This window comes from Aythya marila (assembly GCF_965140915.1).
Source record: "Aythya marila genome assembly, chromosome: 1".
Lineage (NCBI taxonomy): Eukaryota > Metazoa > Chordata > Aves > Anseriformes > Anatidae > Aythya > Aythya marila.
The window spans coordinates 149,367,106-149,386,701 of NC_139042.1; the positions used below are offsets into that span (position 1 = coordinate 149,367,106).

A 19,596-nucleotide genomic window follows, 5' to 3' on the forward strand; every position below is an offset into this window, starting at 1 on the left:
CCCCCACTACCGTCAAATTTCTAAGTTTTGGATTCTAAAAAGCATACATAAAAAGGAAGTTATTTCAGTAGCACAAAGACTGCCTTAAACATAGCAAAGTACGTCTAAGGAGTTAGTGCAACTGAAAGAAAAAAAAAGACCTGCATCATACACAATCAGTGTTTTAATTAACACTGCTGATAAGCTCTAAATCTCTAGCTGGAGTAGAGCATTGTTTGTTTCTGATCAAATTTTAATTCTCAAGTTACATTAAAAAAAAAACAGTTGTAGCAATTCTTCTGAGCTGCTAGTTTCATGAGAAAAAGTCCCTTTCAAAATTTCAATAAATATACTGACATCTAAAGTTAGTTGAGGTTGTCATGCAAGACAAGTTACATAACCAAGACCAACTCAATCTTTATAATAAAGGCAACTTGCATTCAAAAATGAACTTTACCCTTACATTTTTATTCAAAGGGTAAACATGAATTAACCCAGCTGTTTACCTGAATTACAAAAGTAACATGATTCAATATGAAAATAAGAAACTGTCTACAAATCTCTGACAGTAATAAATTGCAATATACAATGCATACAGGAGTTATACAGAGCAACAAACTCTTGTACAAAACAAAAATACTTTAATACCTTTAAAATCCAATTTGTTTTTTTTTAAAATCATTCATGAAAAAGATTTGAGTCAGAATTCACACCTCAATTAGTCTAGCTTCAGGTAGCTACATTACAGCTATTTAATATACAAAGAGATAAATCTCTCCACCAGTCATTAAAACTGTCTTTTTGTTAGAGTTTCACTGCTTCTGCGTCTCATGTTCCCAGATCCAAAGTTGTCTTCAAATCATGAGAACTGAATTTGTTGAACACCGGAGATCTACAGAAAGAAAACGGAAGCTTACGTTCAGTGTAACCTTTTTTTGAAATTGCACCATCGTTAGCAGCCTCGAGTTGTCAGAGCGTTGGAATGTCATGACAGCCACCAAAAGACTAAATCATTGATTTCAGGTTTTCAGAACAAGGCAGCTGAACTAGCGTTTGAATGTTAGCAGCAGAAGGGAGAACAGATGACGGGATACTGTACCTGTTGGTATGATGTTGTGTAGACCATAACATTCTGCTGTTGGCCGTCTGTAGTTATTAAGCCTGCTGGCAACTGATTAGCTGAAAGAAAAAGCATTTGAAGAGAGTTAGACATGATCTGCAGGCTACGTGGAGCCCTGTTTGTAGCATCTGTCACTTAAATAACATTTAGTTGTGGTCCACTCTGGGACTACAGAGCAATTCCTCTCAGGACAGCTACATACTACACTGCATTCAGTCATGCTTGTTACTGAGTGTGAAGTGTCAATGAGCTTATTCCCATTAGTACTTCAGAATCCAAATCCATTATCTGATTTTTCATCACTTAATCTGCACGTATCTGAACAAGAAACCCAGTGAAAAAGTCATGCTTCTTTATAAGAACAGGGACCTGAACGTGGAAGAAGCACAAAAGGTGGTAGAGATGAACAGAGGCAGGCAATGAATAATAAAAAGAAAAAAAAAAAAAAAAAAGAAGCACTGGCAGAGGTATTGACAGGAAGCCAAAGACCTGACATTATGCCAGATGACTTCAGCATTTCTTTCAGGGTACCACACCAGTGCTCTGAATTTCACAGAGGAAAGACACGGCTAATGAACTGAGTAAAAAGCACTTCTGGCATTTGGGGAGAAAATTCAGGGAGTGATGCTCTAAGTTAAACCCTGACAGTAAAGTATATGGTAAGCTCGCTGACATTCAGAGTAAATACACGTTACAATTGTTAGTTGGAAGTAAAGCAGCAAAACTTCCAAGCTGTAAGTTCCTATAGCACACCATTCTCCACTAGGAGACAAAAAAGGGACTTTTTTTCTGTTCTGAATTATGGCTGTTACTATGTACAAATAAGATGCAAACCCCATAAAAATCCAAAAACCCAGTGTAATCCTAACAGCTTTAATATGAAAGCTGGTGCTTGGTTTTGTTGAACATCATCATATTATCTTTCAAACACTTAAGCTGCACATTAAGAGACGTATTAAGATCAGAGTTAGAAACAGCTTGGGCAGGTCTAAAATTTTAGCACCCTTCAACCCAAGTTCCACATCCAACAGCCAGGTCAGAGACCCAGCATTAACCTCTGGTGAAGATCTAAGACCAAGAGCTCAGGGCTATGCTACAGTAACACAGTTTTCACTACTGCTGCTGCTGCAGCAAGACCATCACCCTGAAGGGATCTATAGCTGCACCTCCACGGAGAGAAATGCCTGCAGCACACGACACGATCAGCCACTTCAGAGACATATTTTTTTCCTCCTCTTCTGTTATCTGCTACTGCAATGTCTCCCTTGGCACCCTTCCAGGACTTAGTATTCTCTTCCAAAGCTGCTCTTTTCAAATCACAGCAGGTTAACGCTTATTTCATAGAGCACACTGAGTCTCCCAGGCCTGGGATATTTGGAAAAGGGGGCAGGAGCAGATCTTCAGCCTTCTGCCACTTAATGGGGGCCGTATCAAATTTGTTAAGGGGTCAGAGCATCCACAGATGGAATGGGATTCCTTTTTTCTGGTTTCCAATTTCTGGTGGGCATTGTACTCAGGCCAAGCAGAGTATGAGCATCCCTGAGAAAAAACTTTTAGTGAACTCACCGCTTGGCCCAAAAAAAGGTACTGGATGCAGACACAATCAAAACATTCCAACTATTTTTCCCCCTCAACTCCTGAGCTGCAGTTTAAATGCACGAAGACCTGAGCATATACAAGATACAGTTTTTAGAACAGTATCTATATATTGATTTGACAACCTTTCAAGCTGGACAGACCTCCAATAGCTGCAATCCAGGAATTACAAGCAACATATCCAAGGTAAATAAATTGGGTCTGTAGTTTCGTTGGTACCCTACTACTTCTGAACCAAGAACTATTACGTAAGTGAGTACAGATAAGAGTTTGCTATTTGCATTTCCTAATCTTCAATTGGAAATTTAAAAAAAAAATAAAAAAAAAAGTAAAAAAGAAAAAAAGAAAAAAAGGTAAGCTTTCTGCAAATCCCCTGTAGTATTTAGGTTTAGATTCTTAAATTCCAGCCAGTTTTATGAACTTATCTTCCAACCTAAGAGAGAGCATAACAGTCTCTACTGTTTTGTATAGCTGAAGTCATCAAACTAGGAGCAAAGTGTTCTGTTCCAGAACCTGAGTAGGTCATCTCTGTTCTCAGACTTTGAATTTTTGCTAGCTCTGTAGTATACCAATGATCTCACCAGGAACTATGACAAAAGCCACACCTCTTAATTCCTGTACCACCTTATCATGTAAAAGACAAGGTGAAGGCTATGCAAGAATCCAGCACCAACAACACCAAAAAGCAGAGACCCAACAAGTGTCAGGCCTTAATTCACAGCATAAGGAAGAAAAATTATAGTAAATGCATATGATGTTCCTTCCCCTATATTTTTTAGGTGCTAATCTGTTCGTTATTTTGAAAACATAAGAAATACTAATTGCTTCAGAATTCTGTGAAGATTATGTTCTCCACTGGCTCTTTCTGAAAGACCAGATCCCCAGGTCATCACATGATGTTTACTTTAGTTTGTCCCCAACAGTCCTGCAAGTAGAAGAAATGGAGCCTAAATGTGTAGCTATTTAAAAAAATATATATAAAATTCAGGTTTGCATCTTTTATTACAATACGTGCTTATGTGTAGAAAAAAATACTGTCCCTAATGTATATATTTAAAAATCTTCCAGAGCTGACATTAACTATTACTAGAATGTCAGCATTTACCAGTGTATTAGCTCATTCTGACTGTAAGTTCTACTGACTGGGAAGAGTTTATCTTGGCACAGGGTATACTCCAGACATCTCAAATGAAAGCCTCAGGGGATGTAACACAAGTGGTCAGTCCAGAATGTCTTCCTCAGTTAAGAGTTCTGATGTCTAAAGGAAATGCTATCTTTTGAAAAGCCATAGCAATAATGAAATCAATTAAGGAGTGCTACTTACTAAATGCTTCCTCTGTGAGCTCCTCACTTAGACCGTCTCCAGTTGTAACTGTTCCCCCAATTCCCTTTTCTCCTTTCATTGCCTGGAGAGAAGAAAAAAAGTATTTGTATTAGAGTATTGTTGGTGTGAGATTGTTTCAAGGACCCAAGACCTCTATCCAAAGTTTGGAAGTTGAGCTGGAGTTTGAAATCCAAGACCTGCAAAACTATTGTATTTAAGACTGTGCACAGTATGAGAATACATAAAGGGTGTTTTTCATCATAGCTATACTCCTCAGAAACAAAAACTCAAAAATTGAGATTGAGTAGAAAAGGTTTTCAGCTGCTGCACAGAGTCAGAGATCTGCAGTAACCCAGCAGCAGTCAGCACGTTTGCAAGAAATCACAGAACCTCAGAACTACTGAGTGTGCAACATTTGCTTACCAACAATATGCAAGCGCCATCCTCATACAACTAAGGGTTGACATTTAAAACCAAGATATTGGATTTCTCTCCCCACAGCAAGGACTAGAGCCAGAAAGGGTATCGGCACAGAAAGCCAAGGCTCCTAGTCATATGCATGCAGTTGTACAACTGTGAGGCTCTATTACATAAGAATACACAGGAAAATATTAAAGGTAAGAAATGTGTTCTCTGCACCTGTTTGATGGAGAATAAATGCATAAGCTTCAAAGCAGCATTTCATACAGTACTCTGAAGAGGGAATGGATGTTTAAAATTGATAGGAAAAAACATCCAAACCATTACTTAGCTGAAAACCAATCCCAACGATCTGCTACTACAGTATATACATCTGCAAAAAATAGACCTCTCAGAAGAAGAGCAGAATAGACCTACTTCAGATTTCTCCAGAAGAACTGCAACTAGCTCAGCACCACTTGCATTTCTAATTAATGCACATGCCTGTGCCATCCAAAGTGCTGTAACTGCTAGAGAGAAGTAGAAAAAGACAGCAGACGGCAGTGCTTCAACTTTTAGATTTCACCTCCTGTTACTCAGTTAAACACCCTCTCACAATCCACCATAAAAAATGATCTTCTGGAAAGGGGAAGTTTAAAGTGCTATCAGCAAATTGAGTATCACTAATGAGCCTTAGTGCCATTAATTGAAAAAACTTTGATTTGCAGAACAGAGAAAGCCTGAAGAACGTCGTCTTCTACAGTACTGTTAATTCAGACATCCCTGCTTCACTCATGCCAGTAAAACCAAGCTTATTTTCTTTCTTCTTCCCATGATTATTTAACCCTGAACAATTTCTTCATTTGGGTTTTTAAAGAAGGGAGGTCATTGGATAAAAATGCATTTGATTTGTTTGGTTAAATCTGGTATTCTGAGGTAGCAGAATACAAAGTAAAGAGGAAAGCATCATTTCCTTTGGTCTCCAAACAGCAAGGGGGGTGGGGGGAAAGAACAAAAATTCCAAGCAGAAGCAACTTCTTTTTTAAAAAAAATACATATTTCTGAAAGGAAAAAAAATAAGTCACTTTCTGCTAGAGAAGGGATAAAGAAAAAGTGCTTTTATCACATAACTATCAGGTACGAAGTATCAAAAGCAAACTAAGAAAAAAGTAAAGAAAAACCAACAGATTACAACACCACTGTAGCAGATAGCCTTTTATGCGAATAAGTATTCCAACATGAGAAAAAACTTTCTTTTGCATATCTGAAGCCCAGAAAAGCACTAGGCATTAGGCCAGATCCTCAGAGGATGCTGTCTAGTACAGTTTTATTGACTGAACCCAAAGATCGAATTAAGTATTCTTAATAGGCACCTTTAAAGAACAGAATGATTTACTACCAACAATATATTAGACAAAGTTATCTAGTTGAAAGCTCTAACATCTTTGAATCAGCAAGTCTAATCAAAATGCCTTTTTTTTTTTCCCCCGTCTTGTTAGGTTCTGGAACATTTTAAAACATCACTGTAGTCCCAATTGGCCCCTGACAATAGCTGTGAGATACAAGGTGGCCATTACACAATGATGACGTGGAGCTTAGAATAAACACAAGCAGGTCAAATAAATGAGGAAATACTGAAGGATATACCAACCTCTCTGAATTTTTGGAGGTATAACTTCAAAGGTTCAACATAGCTATCAAATCCCAAGGTAGACATGGCAAAGAGAATATCTTCTCCATTAATGGTCTTTCTTTTCTCTTGGTGACACCTCTCACTTGCTTCTGACGTTATAAAGCTGATGAATTCACTTACACACTCTTGCACACATTCTTTTGCATCCTTAGCAATCTAGGGAGAAAAAAAAGTGTCACAAATTGATTCATCAAGACCAAAGAACACTAAAAACACAAAACAGAACAAAAACCAAAACCAAAAAAAAAACACAGCAGGTTGCAATAGATATTAAAGGAAGCATCCCAAAGCCTGATAATAATACCCATTTAGGCAACAACTGTATAAGGGAACCACTGGATGTCATCACTGCTCTGTGGAAGCACAGCTGCAACATGATTTTAACTGAAGTTTTACTATTTCAAGCAGAACAACCAAGTGCCAGGATCTCCTGAACTCATAATTGTGTTCTGTACAAGGTTTTATATATAGATGCATCTCAATATTGTGCCTGAATTTGCTTACCTACTACGTCTCTTACAACCTGCTCATTACAGTATCACAGCCCACTTTCACCTTCCTTTCAACAGACCCAGCAGCTCCAACCCCACTGTAGTACATTCCCACAAACCTGGCAATGACAAGTATGTTTATCCTGACTGGATTAAGGGACTAAAATATATGCCTAGCGGTGAGCTTCTCTAGTGCTTTAATATTCTGGTATAAATTTTGCAAATGAGAGTTCAACTGAAGAAACATACGCCCCTGGCAAGAACGAAATAAATTTGATTATGGTTTTCAGCTGGACAAAAGTAATTTACCTGACTTAAAATAACAGCAACCATTACTCACGATTACTTGGGAAGCTGACAGGAGCCAAATGAAGGATTATAATAATTAAGATTCTTATTCTTCACACGTTAAGAACCTGTTTGTATTTTCTTTTTTTTTATATGAAGCAGTAACAATACGTAGAATCTTCACTAGTTCCTCTGATATTTTCAGAGGAATAGAGCCAGATTTTCAGAAGTACTCATCAGCCAACAGCTTCCCTTGCAGCTTTTCACAAAGACCTCCCTGATTTTTCAAGATAGCTCATCATCCCATATGCTAAATTCTTGAGAAAAATCTCATCTTGATTGCTAAAATTCATGACAATATGGACCAGTGAAGAAATTTTCACAGCAAAGATATAAATGTAACACCCAGATCTCCAGAAAGCCCTAAACACTATGAAGTACAAGCAGATGCAAGAAAATTTTGCCTTCTATTTAAAGGGATCTCAAAAAAAAAAAAAAAAAAGAAGGAAAAAAGGCAGCCTTAGCGAGGAAAAAAATAATAGTTGGGCAAGAAGTAATTCTGGAATACAATAGACAAATGGCAAGTAATAGCAATCCTGCAAAGTTTTAAGATCAACTGGTAGAACATTCAAACACTTATAACCAGTCTTAGCTTAAAATTGATTTAAAAGGTCTGTTCTTAGAAGAAAGAAATAAAAGAAGTCTTTCAATATCTGGCTTTACTTGCTACATGATATAAGGCAGGCTTCTTAGGTCATTTTGGTATTTGGACATGTAAAAATTGAGGCAACAGATGACTAACCATTTGCTTTCCTCCACGATGAGAAATAGATTTTTATTTCCCCTACTGTATTTCACTTATTGCAAATTTTAAACAACTCAAACAAAGCACAAGATTGAATTTTGTAGGAGAGAATTACATAGAAAACATTCTTGCCAACATGGGATTTTCACCAAGTCTGCCTTGTTATGACAATTTCAGAGAACACATCTTGGAAGAAAAAAAATGCCCTTGAAAGCCCTATGAAGCTCACTCTCAGGAGCTGAAGATCCTGTAATGATGGAAATTATAAAAAGCTTTCAGAACCCTAGGAAAAGTGGACAAATTTTATATATTTTGAAGGCTTTCCTCCAATAAACAGGGATCATTTGGGAATGTTGTGCTACCAGCTTAAATGCACTCAGAAGGAGTAAAACTCATTAATACACTTTCTTTACCAGATAAAGACATTACCTTTCCTGTTTGGGGTATAGCATTTTTCATTATCCTTGCAACATTTGCAATTGGAAGATAGATATCTTGTTCTCTAAAACTCTCTTTTGACCCATTTGTATCTTCATGATCATTCATGCTGTCCTCTGTGTCTAATGAAGAAAAGGAAAGTTAGCAGAAATCGTGTTTGATAGACAACAGGCAATAATTAATCAAGCATAAAATATTCCACTGAAAGATTAATCATTTTTGAAAGAGCAGTGTATTAACATTGTATAAATAGCCACAAAAAGCAACAGATGTGACATCAGGGTATCTTTATGGACGTTCAATATCATATTTACCTTACAATGCACAGAAATCTATGTGGCTGCTGAAAACCAAGCATTCTTAATGTCACGTCAAAATAAAAATCCTTTCTTAAAAGATCGAGTTGTGCTTTTTTTTTTTTTTTTGTCATCACCCCCAAGGACACAGTATCAACGTTGATAAATCTAAAACTCACCTTTAGATTACAGGAAAAATGCATTATACGGTGAAGCATTATGAATACAAACAACTGCAAATACTTAGCATGAGAACTGACAGCAGAGAACCGTACAAGAGGTGGAAGGAAATTACACACAGAGAGAAACAGTACTGGTACATTTCTTACCATCGTGAGGCTGTATCACATAGTGACTGCCACCAATGTAATCTCCAGCAATTCCTAACTGAGAAGCATCCGTCGTGGAGCTATCACCGTCCATCTAAAACCAGAAGAAGCAATGCTTTCAGGTATGGTTGCTGTGCCGGAAGGGCAGCTATTGCTGAAAAACCACACTTTAAGAAGCTTATGAGACCAATTTTTACAGAGCTGTAAGTATTTTGCCATTTGGGAACAGCACATTCATTGGTGCTGAGCTTTACTCATTGCTTTGGTTTTGATCAGTTCTTTGGATGCAAAATACTAAAGAATTATTGCAGCTATTTCTCTCGTTCATGCAAAAACGAGAAGTTAAAGGAACTTAACTAAAGGAGAGGTAGGTTCATACATTCCATTAAAACAAAGGTTAGCACTTCCTAGTAACTTTTTCTTTTTGACTATTGCCCATTCCCAGATCAGGTATCAGGGCCAAGCACCTATGGAGATGAAAATGCAAAGCCACAGGCAATCAGACTAAACTGTAAGACCACGCTAACAAGTGGAGTGCTTACAAGCAGTTTTGCTCCCCTTACCTTGCAAAGTAAGGACAAAAAGTTTCATTATAAAGAGTTTCATTATTTTTCCAGTAGTAAGGCCACCTAAGACTACTCATACAGCAGTACAAGATGCTTTTGACATTATTCAAGTCCCAGCTGAATTTCAGCTGTGAGTCTGAAGTCTGCAGAACACAGCGTCACAGGCAAATTGTTAGCTGCTTTTCTGACAGTGAAAATAATGAAACTGCTTTGTGAAACCTGCCCAGAAATTCAGCTGAAGGCACAGGCCGTGCACAGGAACATTTGGTTCATGCACCACAAATCCAGATAGCAACTTGTGCGGTTGCAATGACAGGCTGACCAGAACAGGTCAAGGCATCTGTTTCTCCGAACAGTCCTCAAAACCTAACCCCAGTTCACCAAATGCATTAACTACAGTTCTTACACAGAGCGCACCCTTTGCTTTCCATTGCCCAAGCAGCTTTTCTCAAGCTGACCAACTTTTCCTAGCCAGACCTTGGGACCAGCTCTCCATCCTCATCCTTCCTGAGGCAGGAGTCACTCCTGGCTGTCTTCTGAGTCGTGTTTGCCTTTGCTTTCCCAGCTTCTGTCCTGCCTCGCTCCTCATTTTTCCTCCTCTCACAATGTTCCTACGTGGCGGCCAACAAGAATTCTTCGCCTTCAGGCTTTAGAAACTGGGCACAGTTCAATGTGGGATTTAAATACTAGGAGAAGGAGGGATGCCAAGAGACAGGCTCCCTTCCCTGCTGCCTTGTCCCAGGAGGCACCGACTACATTTCAGCCAGAGGAGTCCAGGAGATGCACCTGCCCTTCCCATCCTTCTATCCCAGTTATTTGTTGCTAAGTCCCAAAATTTGGGAACAAATTTACTTTGTAAATGAGTAGAAGTTTGTATCCCTTTTTATCCCTTTCCACCAGGAAGCAGCAATCTGGTACATCACTGCCTGCTGCATCCCCATTTTGTCACAGGACACAACGCTCGGATACACAACAGCGAATGCTTCTGCCCAGGCAGCCAGTTACTGTATCACATTTGCTTTTCTACAGAAATAATGAAATTTCTCAAGCACTACCACCAGGCGCTCAGTAGGAAGCTCAGACCAATGTGAAACCGTGGCAGACAATGGCTCTGCTTTCAGAGGGGTTATTTTAGTGGTGCCAAGTACAAGTCTGGATTTGAGTCTCTTAAAACTTGAGCAATCTTGTGTTGTTTTTTTTCCAGTTGCAGATGTCTTGAAAATTAGCGTATTAAAAAATAAACTTTTCCAGAGCATTTAGCTCCCATACTTCCCAGATATCAGGTTTTTGTGGTCTGGGTTTAAATACATAAGATTGTAATGATGCTGCTTTTGGAGAGGGGAAACAATGCAAAAAAATTATGGATGGAGAAGGGGCTCCCAGCACATGCAGATCTCTTTCAACACTGGCTCACAGATTCAAAGATATTTCTGAGTGCGTTTACAGACACCTTTGCTCCAGATTTTCTTTGCTGTGGATAACATTTGACAAGCCTGCTAACGCTCTGCTGCTCACCTGCTCCTAGACAGTCAGCTCTGCCAGCCCCGTTCGGCACCCCACGCCATCCCTGCAAGATGCAGGTACCCCTCCTGTCCTTGGGGAACCACCTCTGTCCCAGGAAGGAGAGGTGGAAAGGGAAGGATTTTGTTGTCGCTGAGCCCCCGCAGCTCACCTGCCTCCATTTGCCTGAAAGTGGGGGGAGGCAACCTCGTGCTATTTTTGCACCTACCAGAAACATGAGTAACGCAGCCTCTCTCAAATCTGAACTTTGCCTGTGGCCACAAGGGCTGGGTTTTTGCTTTCAAGCTCTGAAGCAGCATCTGGTGCCACACATGGCCACAGATGTGCAGGTAACCTGAATGCTGAGTGCTGCTCACATTCACGGCAACGGTGCCGCCGCTGGAGGTGGCCTTGGCGCTGTTTCAAGGAAAAGCTTTTTCCTCTTCTTCACCGAACTGACTGCTGCACACATGACCTGCTGCTTCTTTTAAGGCACTTCTGGTCGTTTTTGATGGGCATTTGTAAAATGGTTTTGCCCAAAGGGAGGACAGCACTTTATACTTCAGCTTTCCATGTGCCAGCTGCCGTGCCAATTCACTCCGTCTGCATGCTGCAGGCTCTTTGCTTAACGTTGATTCTCAATTTTTCAAAGGGTTTAGAGTTTGCTTACTCAGCTCACTGTAATGACAATGCAAGGATATGGCAATCCTGAGCATCAAGAACACGAAAACTGACATCACCCTTCCTTAAAACAGTCGTGTCACTTTTCCTTCCTCAATCTGGAGTGGTTACGCTCTGCAGTCTGCTAAATCCCAAAAGCTGCTTCCAAAATTAATTTCGGATTTTCTGGTAGTCTTGTTCTCAGTTTCAGCTCTGAATTTAACTCCAAATTATGGACTCCAAAAACTTTAAGCTTTGAGTTTTATTCAGCCCCAGCTCTATTTTAAATGCCTTGAGGTTCCCCTCCACCCCCGTCCCTTTCTTTTTTCGGTTTTCGATGAACCATATCTTCTAAAACGTCGTCTTCTGACTGCAATGTTCTTCAAACTTCTGCAGTGATGTGACAATTCACTTGTGTCTGCTCACCCATTCTGCAGGCACTTGCATTTTGTACGTTACCCTTAGCATCCAGCACTAGGTGAACACTAAAGCTTCTCCATCCATATCCATCTGAACCTTTGCTGCCAAGCCCCCATAACATTAGGGAACCAACGCGCTTTCATTAGCCTCAGTGGCCTTCAAAAGACAATTCCTGTTTGAGTCTCTTCTAAAAGCGTCCTGCATCTCTTGGCAGCTTTGACCTCATTAGATTAATGCATCCTCCAAGATCCGTATTTACTTTTATTCTCTTCTGTGTCCACGTTTCCATTTCTACTTATAATATGTGTCATCTGATAATTAGTGAGAATTTTCTGCTGCTTATCACCATTACCAATCAAAACCAGCAATTAGATCAGCAAAACCGAAAGGAAAAGGCTTGCAAAAGAAAAAGGCAGATCTGTCTCCGATAAAGCAAACAGGCACGGACAGCCTACTATCTCCTGAAATTACTTCTGTGGCTATTACTGCAAGAAAGGTTTTCAGCTGCCAGGACAACCTTGGGGCGGTGTAACACCCTTCTGTGTAACACTTGGCAGGGCCAGGTGCTAATCCAGGATCACGGGACAATTTGGCTGGATCACAGGGGAAATTCCAGCTGGAAGGGGCTCAGGAGGTCTCCAGGCTAACCCCCTGCTCAAAGCAGGGTCAGCTCTGCGCTCAGAGCGGGTTGCTCAGGGCTTCGTCCAGTTGTGACTCAAAGACCACCACGGATGGAGAGGGCCCAACTGCCCCAAGAGCCTGATCCACTGCTGGACTGGCTTCATGGTGAAAAGTTTTGGGCCCCTCAGTACAAGAAGGACACTGAGGCCCTGGAGTGTGTCCAGAGAAGGGCTATGAAGCCGGTGAAGGGCCTGGAGCACAAGGCCTGTGAGGAGCGGCTGAGGGAACTGGGGCTGTTCAGTCTGGGGAAAAGGAGGTTCAGGGGAGACCTCATTGCTCTCTACAACTACCTGAAAAGAAGGTGTGGGGAGCTGGGGGTTGGCCTCTTCTCACAGGTAACTAGTGGTAGGACTAGAGGGAATGGCCTCAAGTTGCGCCAGGGGAGGTTCAGGTTGGCAATGAGGAGACATTTCTCCTCAGAAAGAGCAGTCAGGCACTGGGACGGGCTGCCCAGGGAGGTGGTGGAGTCACTGTCCCTGGGGGTGTTCAAGGAAAGGTTGGACATGGTGCTTGGGGACATGGGTTAGTGGTGACATTGGTGGCAGGGGCTGGTTGGACCGGGTGATCTTGGAGGGCTTTTCCAACCTTAACGATTCTATGAAAAGCAGCAGCATTCCTACACATTACTCCAACCCCAGCAAGTTCTGTGGGACAAGTGCAGTCAGATTTCATTTTGGTTTTTAATTCAATGCTAGATCACGGTATCTGAATTTAGCAACTGCACTTAATGCACCGTACAGTCACCCTACTAATATTTCTTTGAGTTCAGAGTTTGACACAAACATGACCTTGCCGAAAAATGTGGCCACTGCTATCCCACTTACTTCATAAAGAACACACAGGTGCTTCTTCAGGTATTATAGTTTATACTTCAGATGATCAAAACTCCAGAAGTCACTTAGATCACCATATATTGAACACTGAAGGTCAGCACAGAGTCCGTAATACATACAACACAATCCAATCCTGAGAAAATACTGGTCTAATACGTTTATAATTAATTTCCCTCCAAAAAAAAAAAAAAAAGAACAAAAATAACAACCTTCCAGTGTCACTACAGTTGCTCTGAAAATGCAATACAACGTAGCATAGAAACAACTGCTGCCTGCAGTAACTGAAGTGCCTAGGAGACTAAAAAAAACAGCAATTCTTCAGCTGGCAGGCTTAGTAGGAAAAGAGTGACTTCTTTGGATGGAAGTAGCTGCTAAATTTCATAAACAGACAGAATCCTGGAAGATATAATCCTAAAACTCGTGTTCAGAAAGGGGCCGGGAGGGTGGGTAATCTCAGAGCAGATTACCACAGGACTTGCCACAACTTGAAACACTATTTGCAGATCATGGATCTCGTTTGCACCGTGGCAGTTCTGGCATGCAGAAATTGCAATGTTTTTTCATACAAGGTGGTGTCTCCTGCATCTGTGTGGCCACCGAATCACGAGGAAGGAGGGCTCCCAACACATTGCTCAGTAGCAGGCACTACACGAAACTGCAGTTTTGTGAACTAAACCGCACGCTTGTGAAAGGCACTTCCATTTTGCAGCTCACCCTTCTTCGCCTCCAGCACAAGGAAATCACCGACGCTTCTCCACACATACACACACTGACTGAAGCAAGACCAAGAACCAAGGATGTCAGAAATGACAACGTGTGGGTTTTAAAAGTCACAGAACTGTAGAATCATTTAGGTTGGAAAAGTCCCTTAAGATCCTGAAGCCCAACCACCCACCTAGCTACCCAGCCCACCACTAAGCCATGTCCCTGAGCACTGCATCCACACACCTCTTAAAGACCTCCACGGCTGGGGACTCCACCTGGGCAGCCTGTTCAGTGCCTGACCACCCTCTCCGTGAATAAATTATTCCTGATAGCTGACCTAAACCTCTCCTGGTGTGACTTGAGACTGTTTCTATGTTGGCAAAAAGCATCTGGACACAGAAGCAGCACAAAGTTGATTTTTTTTTCATGCCACTGTCATCTCTATTAGAGGCGACCAAGAAGATACAAATGAACAGATCCAGGAAAAGCAACCCCAGAAATATGTTGAAAGGGAAACACTCCAGATCAAGGGCATCAAAGAAAACTCAATGATAAGCTGCAAGCGAGTGCACATACAGGTTTACACAGCCATCTGGTAGAAAGTTTTCTGGGGGATGCTTAAAAAATATGCTTCTGTCAGCTGCCGACAACTCAGACAGTTCCCAGAATATATCTACACTGAATGAAAAAAAAAAAAACACAACTCATTACCTTAAAGGAAATCTTGCATCCTGCTTAATCTTAAAAGTTCTCTTAAGAGACTGGTATCTGTGGCTCAGCTAAATCGTAAGGAGGCGAGAATGCAAGCCCAGAACTGCGAGCACTGAGGCGAGGATGGGTCTTAGACTTACATGAGCATGAGAGGCAAAAAACAAATGAAAAGATGGGAGGATCTTGCCTTCCGAATTACGTGACAGCACTTTGTGAGCCTGGTCTCTCAAGGGAAACCGTGTCTCGTCTTCTAAGCACTTAATGAGGTATTCATGCACACCACCACTCTGCCAAATTTGCTGTCCCACAAGAGTCCCACCGCAGAAAATTGTACATAAAGAACTGAAGCACCTGGAACTTGCCATGTGGCTGTCCCTGCCACTGAAGAAGGACAGAAATGGTAACTAAAGCTGTAGGTAGTAACTGCTTCAGCTGTTGTAGATTTGTTTTGCCACAATCCCTTATCACAGGAAATGTAAGCCTGAAAGCCTGTACGTAACATCTAAGAGACAACAAAGTTTTACTTGGGCTTTCTGTACCTTCATTTGCTGCTCCTATATTGAAATACTGAAAGACTTTCTAAATTGAAAATACAGCATTAATTCCCTTTGATTTTCAGTGACTTCTGGAGAATTTGATTTTCCACTGAGTTCTCACCTGGCAGCGAAGCACTGTCTCCTACAGCTGAAAACACTGACTGGGAAATGCATTGGCGGGCACAGGGCATCATTCCAGCAGATCCACAGAAACATAAAGATAAAACCCCTTGGCACGTGCCCGGAACACAAACAGATGCCATGCCGTCTCTCTCAATCTCCAGCTCCCCTAATCTCTCACAGAGTTCTCCCCCACAGCAGAACAGCCTCAGGAGTGGCAGATTGATGCCGAGAGAACCCGACAGCTTCACTAACACTTGTTAGCCTGCACTGAGCTCCTTCCCCTGGACCACAAGAAGGAATCCTCCCCCTTATGAAATCCAAGCAGGGCCTCTCCACCCTTCCACCATCCCCATCTGATGATGCCAGCCACGTTTATGGCCCATCTTACCAGCCCTAATGTCACAGGCCATGGGCTCCCTCACCCTGCAGCGTGGATCCAGCTGTGCTCTGGGAAGCAGTGACTCCTACCCACGCTGAGGAGCTGCTCAGACACACCGCTAGCTGCAATATATACAACAGCTGGACTAACAACACGCACATTTTTACATCAAACGCGACTGGATCGGTGCTACAGAGAAGCTGTCTGACCATCCATGACTTCATTTCTGGCAGAGGGAGGAGAGAGAAGCTGGAGACAACCTCTAATGAGCAAGGGAATTTAGGTGGCTTTTTTTTTTTTTTTTGCAGAAGCCAAAGCAGGGCGACAGTGATGAAGAGACACAGCCCCAGCTCCCTCCTGCTGCTGCACTGACCGTAAGGGCCCTGTAATGTTTCCATATTAATTTTTTGGTGCTTTCCTAGCATCTCTGGTGAAAAGCTAAGCTCATCTGTTTACTAAAACAGCAATCCATAAATCATTTTTATTTTAGAAATTTGCTAACATTTGTAAGTTGACTATGTTTTTTCCTTCATTGTGGTATTATCTCTAGTAAGTGTCAAGGATAATTTATTCCTCTCAAGCAACAGGGCAAGTAAGAGTTTCACAATGCTATTTCAGGACAGGCCACTTTTTTCAGGCAAAATCATCGAAACTGTTGACACTTCATTTTATTCTATCAATGTTATTTATAAAAGGTCATCAGTATGTGTGTACAGTGGCATATTTTGCACTTTTTCTGAGCATCCTGCCACTAAAATATTAATTCCCAAACACTACATTTTTCCAAAGTACCATTGTAAGTCTCTTTTCAGTTGACATTTCTGCAAGCGTTCCCCCACCTTTTTTTTTCTTTTTTTTTTTTAAATAAAAGAAGATGCAACTTCAAAACAGTTTGATAGTGTTTCGTGTTTCCTGTCTTCGCAGTATCTTGGACTGCCTTCGTTTTCCTCTCAAATTCTGTACACTGCCTCCCTCCCTTCATGTAATTATTACCACAAATAGGAGGTTCTCTATTGAACTTTGAACTGCTGTAATTGTCAATTATTAAAGCCTAAAGAGTCATATCCAGTCTCCTTGGCTTCTTTCAAACGTAACTTCATGGCTGTACACAATAACAGCCAAGACCATATATAATCACCTGCTCAATGCAGAGCACAAGGAACTCACGCAGACCTCATAAATAATGATTCAGATTAAACCATCGTGGATCTCCCAGAGAATTACACATGGATCCTTCCTTTACATTGAGCTGTCATGCCATAGGCCACAAAAGCAAATTAAAAAAAAAAAACAGTAATCGCTAAGCTTGCTGTTTAGAAACGCTATGCTAATGATTAAGCATAAACACCATTTCTCCATTCCTGCTAGCCAATTAAAGCCAGATTGTGAATAACACCCAAAGCAGATCCTTCCATTTTGCCACTATTGCCTGGGCTCCTTTTGAGAAAGCGGCAATGCTTTGCTGTGGTTGTTTTTAATTTGACAATAATGTCTATCCAAATCAAACCATGTGTTGCAAGGTAGGCAAGGGCTGAAATTCATATTTTCACTTCCCTGCCTGCCTAGAAAAGTTCAGGTCATTGTCAGCAATTATTTTGCCACCCCTCCAAACCAACCCAAGCCCACTAGGTAACTTTTACACGACAACTCTTTACAAAGCCCGAGCTTTTTGGCTAAGTCCCAATGGACCTGGCAGAGCTAGGATTTGCCTGGCTTTGCGTCCTTTCAGCATTACGCTTCCAGCGGGACCCGCGATACGTTTCCTTCATCCCAAGAGCTGCAGAAGCATTATCAGAGCACGTGTCTCTTTCCCTTTCCAGCGTGATTCCCTGCGAGTAACCTACACGGAGCTCTTCCTTTGGGGTCCACCGGCTGCAGCTTCAGGACGGGATCACGGCGGGGATCAGCACCTCGCTCTGCCCATCTCCGCCACCTGCCACGCGTGTTCCTGGCTGACCCCCCTACCTGGCGACCTGCTGGACCTCGCATCCTGACCTTCAACACTGCAGCAAGCAGCACCCAGCGCTGGGGCAGGACGAAACCCTCCTTCCTAAACCCCCTGCACCCCCCCCACAGCCCCACAGCCCCCCCAGCCCCGCTTTTCGGCCCCCCCACGCTCCCCGTGGAGCTTCGTGGGGGGCTCCCCACACCCTCCCCAATTTCGGGGCAGCCCCAACGCCGTGGGCGTGGTGGCGGGGCCGCGACCCCCTCAGCACCGGGAGGAGAGAGGAGGGGAAGGGAAGAAGGGAAGGGAAGAAGGGAAAGGAGAGGGCACGGCGGGGCCGCCACCACCACCACAAAGCCGCCCCCCGCCGGGCAGCGGGGCCCCGGGGCCGTCCCCGCCTCCTCCTCCTCTTCCTCCACCTCCTCCTCCTCGGACACAAAATGGAGCCGGGAGGGTGGAGGGGGGGGGGGCCGCCTCCCGCGGATAGCGAGAGGGCAGCGGTGGGGGCGGCCGCGCTGAGCCCCCCTCCTCCCTTCTTCTTCTTCTTCTTCTTCTTCCCCACCACCGCCTCCTCCTCCTCCTGCTGCTGCTGCTGCTCCCCGCCCGCCTCGCTTCGCCTCCCGGCTCGGCTCCCCCCCAGCTCCTCCGTGCACAAAGCGGCCGCGGTCTCCGCGGGGCTGAGCTCGCTCGGCTCACCCCCCCCCCACCCCAACACTTCCTGGTCCCCGCTGGCAGCGGCGGCAGCGGCGGCGGCAGCGCCGGGGCCCGGGGAGGGAAGACGGACATTTCATTCGAGCCTGCAGTGGAACCGGTTACCAATCATTGGCCGGAGCCAGGCACAAACCTCCAGTGCGGCCCTGGTTGGCTCCCTCCGCAAATCGGCTGTTTGGTTGGACGGAAAATGGCTGCGAAGGAACCAGTCCCAGCGCGGAGCCCCGCTTCCCGCAGCCGGCCTGCCCTCCCTCCGCGCCGCCTACCCCGCCACGCGCGCCGGCTCTTCCCCTCAGCGCGCTGCCTCCCGCCGCCAAGCGCCTTCCTTCCTTCCTTTATTTATTTATTTGTTTTAAGTCAGAGGTGCTGCGAGGCCGTCCTGCCCCTTCCCTCTGTTTCCTCTACACGCACACCATCCCGCTGAAGACCTGAAAACCTTTTTTACCACTCCCCCCCCCCCGCTCCATGACACGGGGCCTAAAGGGCCTGGTTTCCTTCCACTCTCGGGCTTTGTTGTTGTTCTTAACGCACACGGCCTAGAGCTGGCTTCTCCACCGAGATCTATAAACCCCTGTTACAAAGCATTTATATGAAACACTTCATAACACACCACTGCTGCCATTCACTAGGACTGTAGAGAATGATTTTTGTTTTTGTAGGTGAAGGCAGCCAAACACACTCCCCACACCTGCCACCAACATGTGTCCATTTGTGATCTCCACAGCAGAACAGAACAATTTCGTTTCATACTGCCCTTAATAACCTGTAGTAATTCTTCATTACTTCAGAGTCCTAAGTATCTTGCTAAAGTGTAGTAAAGAAACTCATGTTTCACAATGGCCTTTGTCAGCGTTCTTTACCAAGTTAATACCTGATACACAAATACGTTCCTCTCCAGGTTTTCTTCTGGCATTTGGATTTAAACAAAGCAAAACCCAATAAACCTTATAAAGTGCCCCTTGTTTTCACTTAGGAATGTTAGTTTCTTATATTTCGTTATACCAGAAAGATTCATGTTCACTCAAAACATCCATGGATTTAGACTGAGTTTCAGGTTTAAAAGGAAAC

General features: G+C 43.1%; 1 protein-coding gene across 3 annotated transcripts; it reads right to left on the reverse strand.

Annotated features, from left to right (window-relative positions):
• On the reverse strand, window positions 1–18,764 carry NFYB (nuclear transcription factor Y subunit beta). 3 transcript variants are annotated; one of them, XM_082751969.1, is made up of 7 exons: window positions 18,662–18,764; window positions 8,759–8,852; window positions 8,125–8,255; window positions 6,070–6,267; window positions 4,020–4,101; window positions 1,079–1,158; window positions 1–871 (listed from the first exon to the last, which is right to left on the reverse strand). In XM_082751969.1, exons 2-7 carry the CDS (start codon window positions 8,850–8,852, stop codon window positions 839–841), a joined length of 618 nt encoding a protein of 205 aa, XP_082608095.1. In that variant the 5' UTR covers window positions 18,662–18,764; the 3' UTR covers window positions 1–838. The 3 variants fall into 3 exon arrangements, with proteins under 3 accessions (XP_082608095.1, XP_082608096.1, XP_082608097.1); XM_082751970.1 differs by having other exon boundaries at window positions 18,634–18,752; XM_082751971.1 differs by lacking the exon at window positions 18,662–18,764 and adding an exon at window positions 17,717–17,855.
• Between the last annotated feature and the right edge of the window lie 832 nt (window positions 18,765–19,596).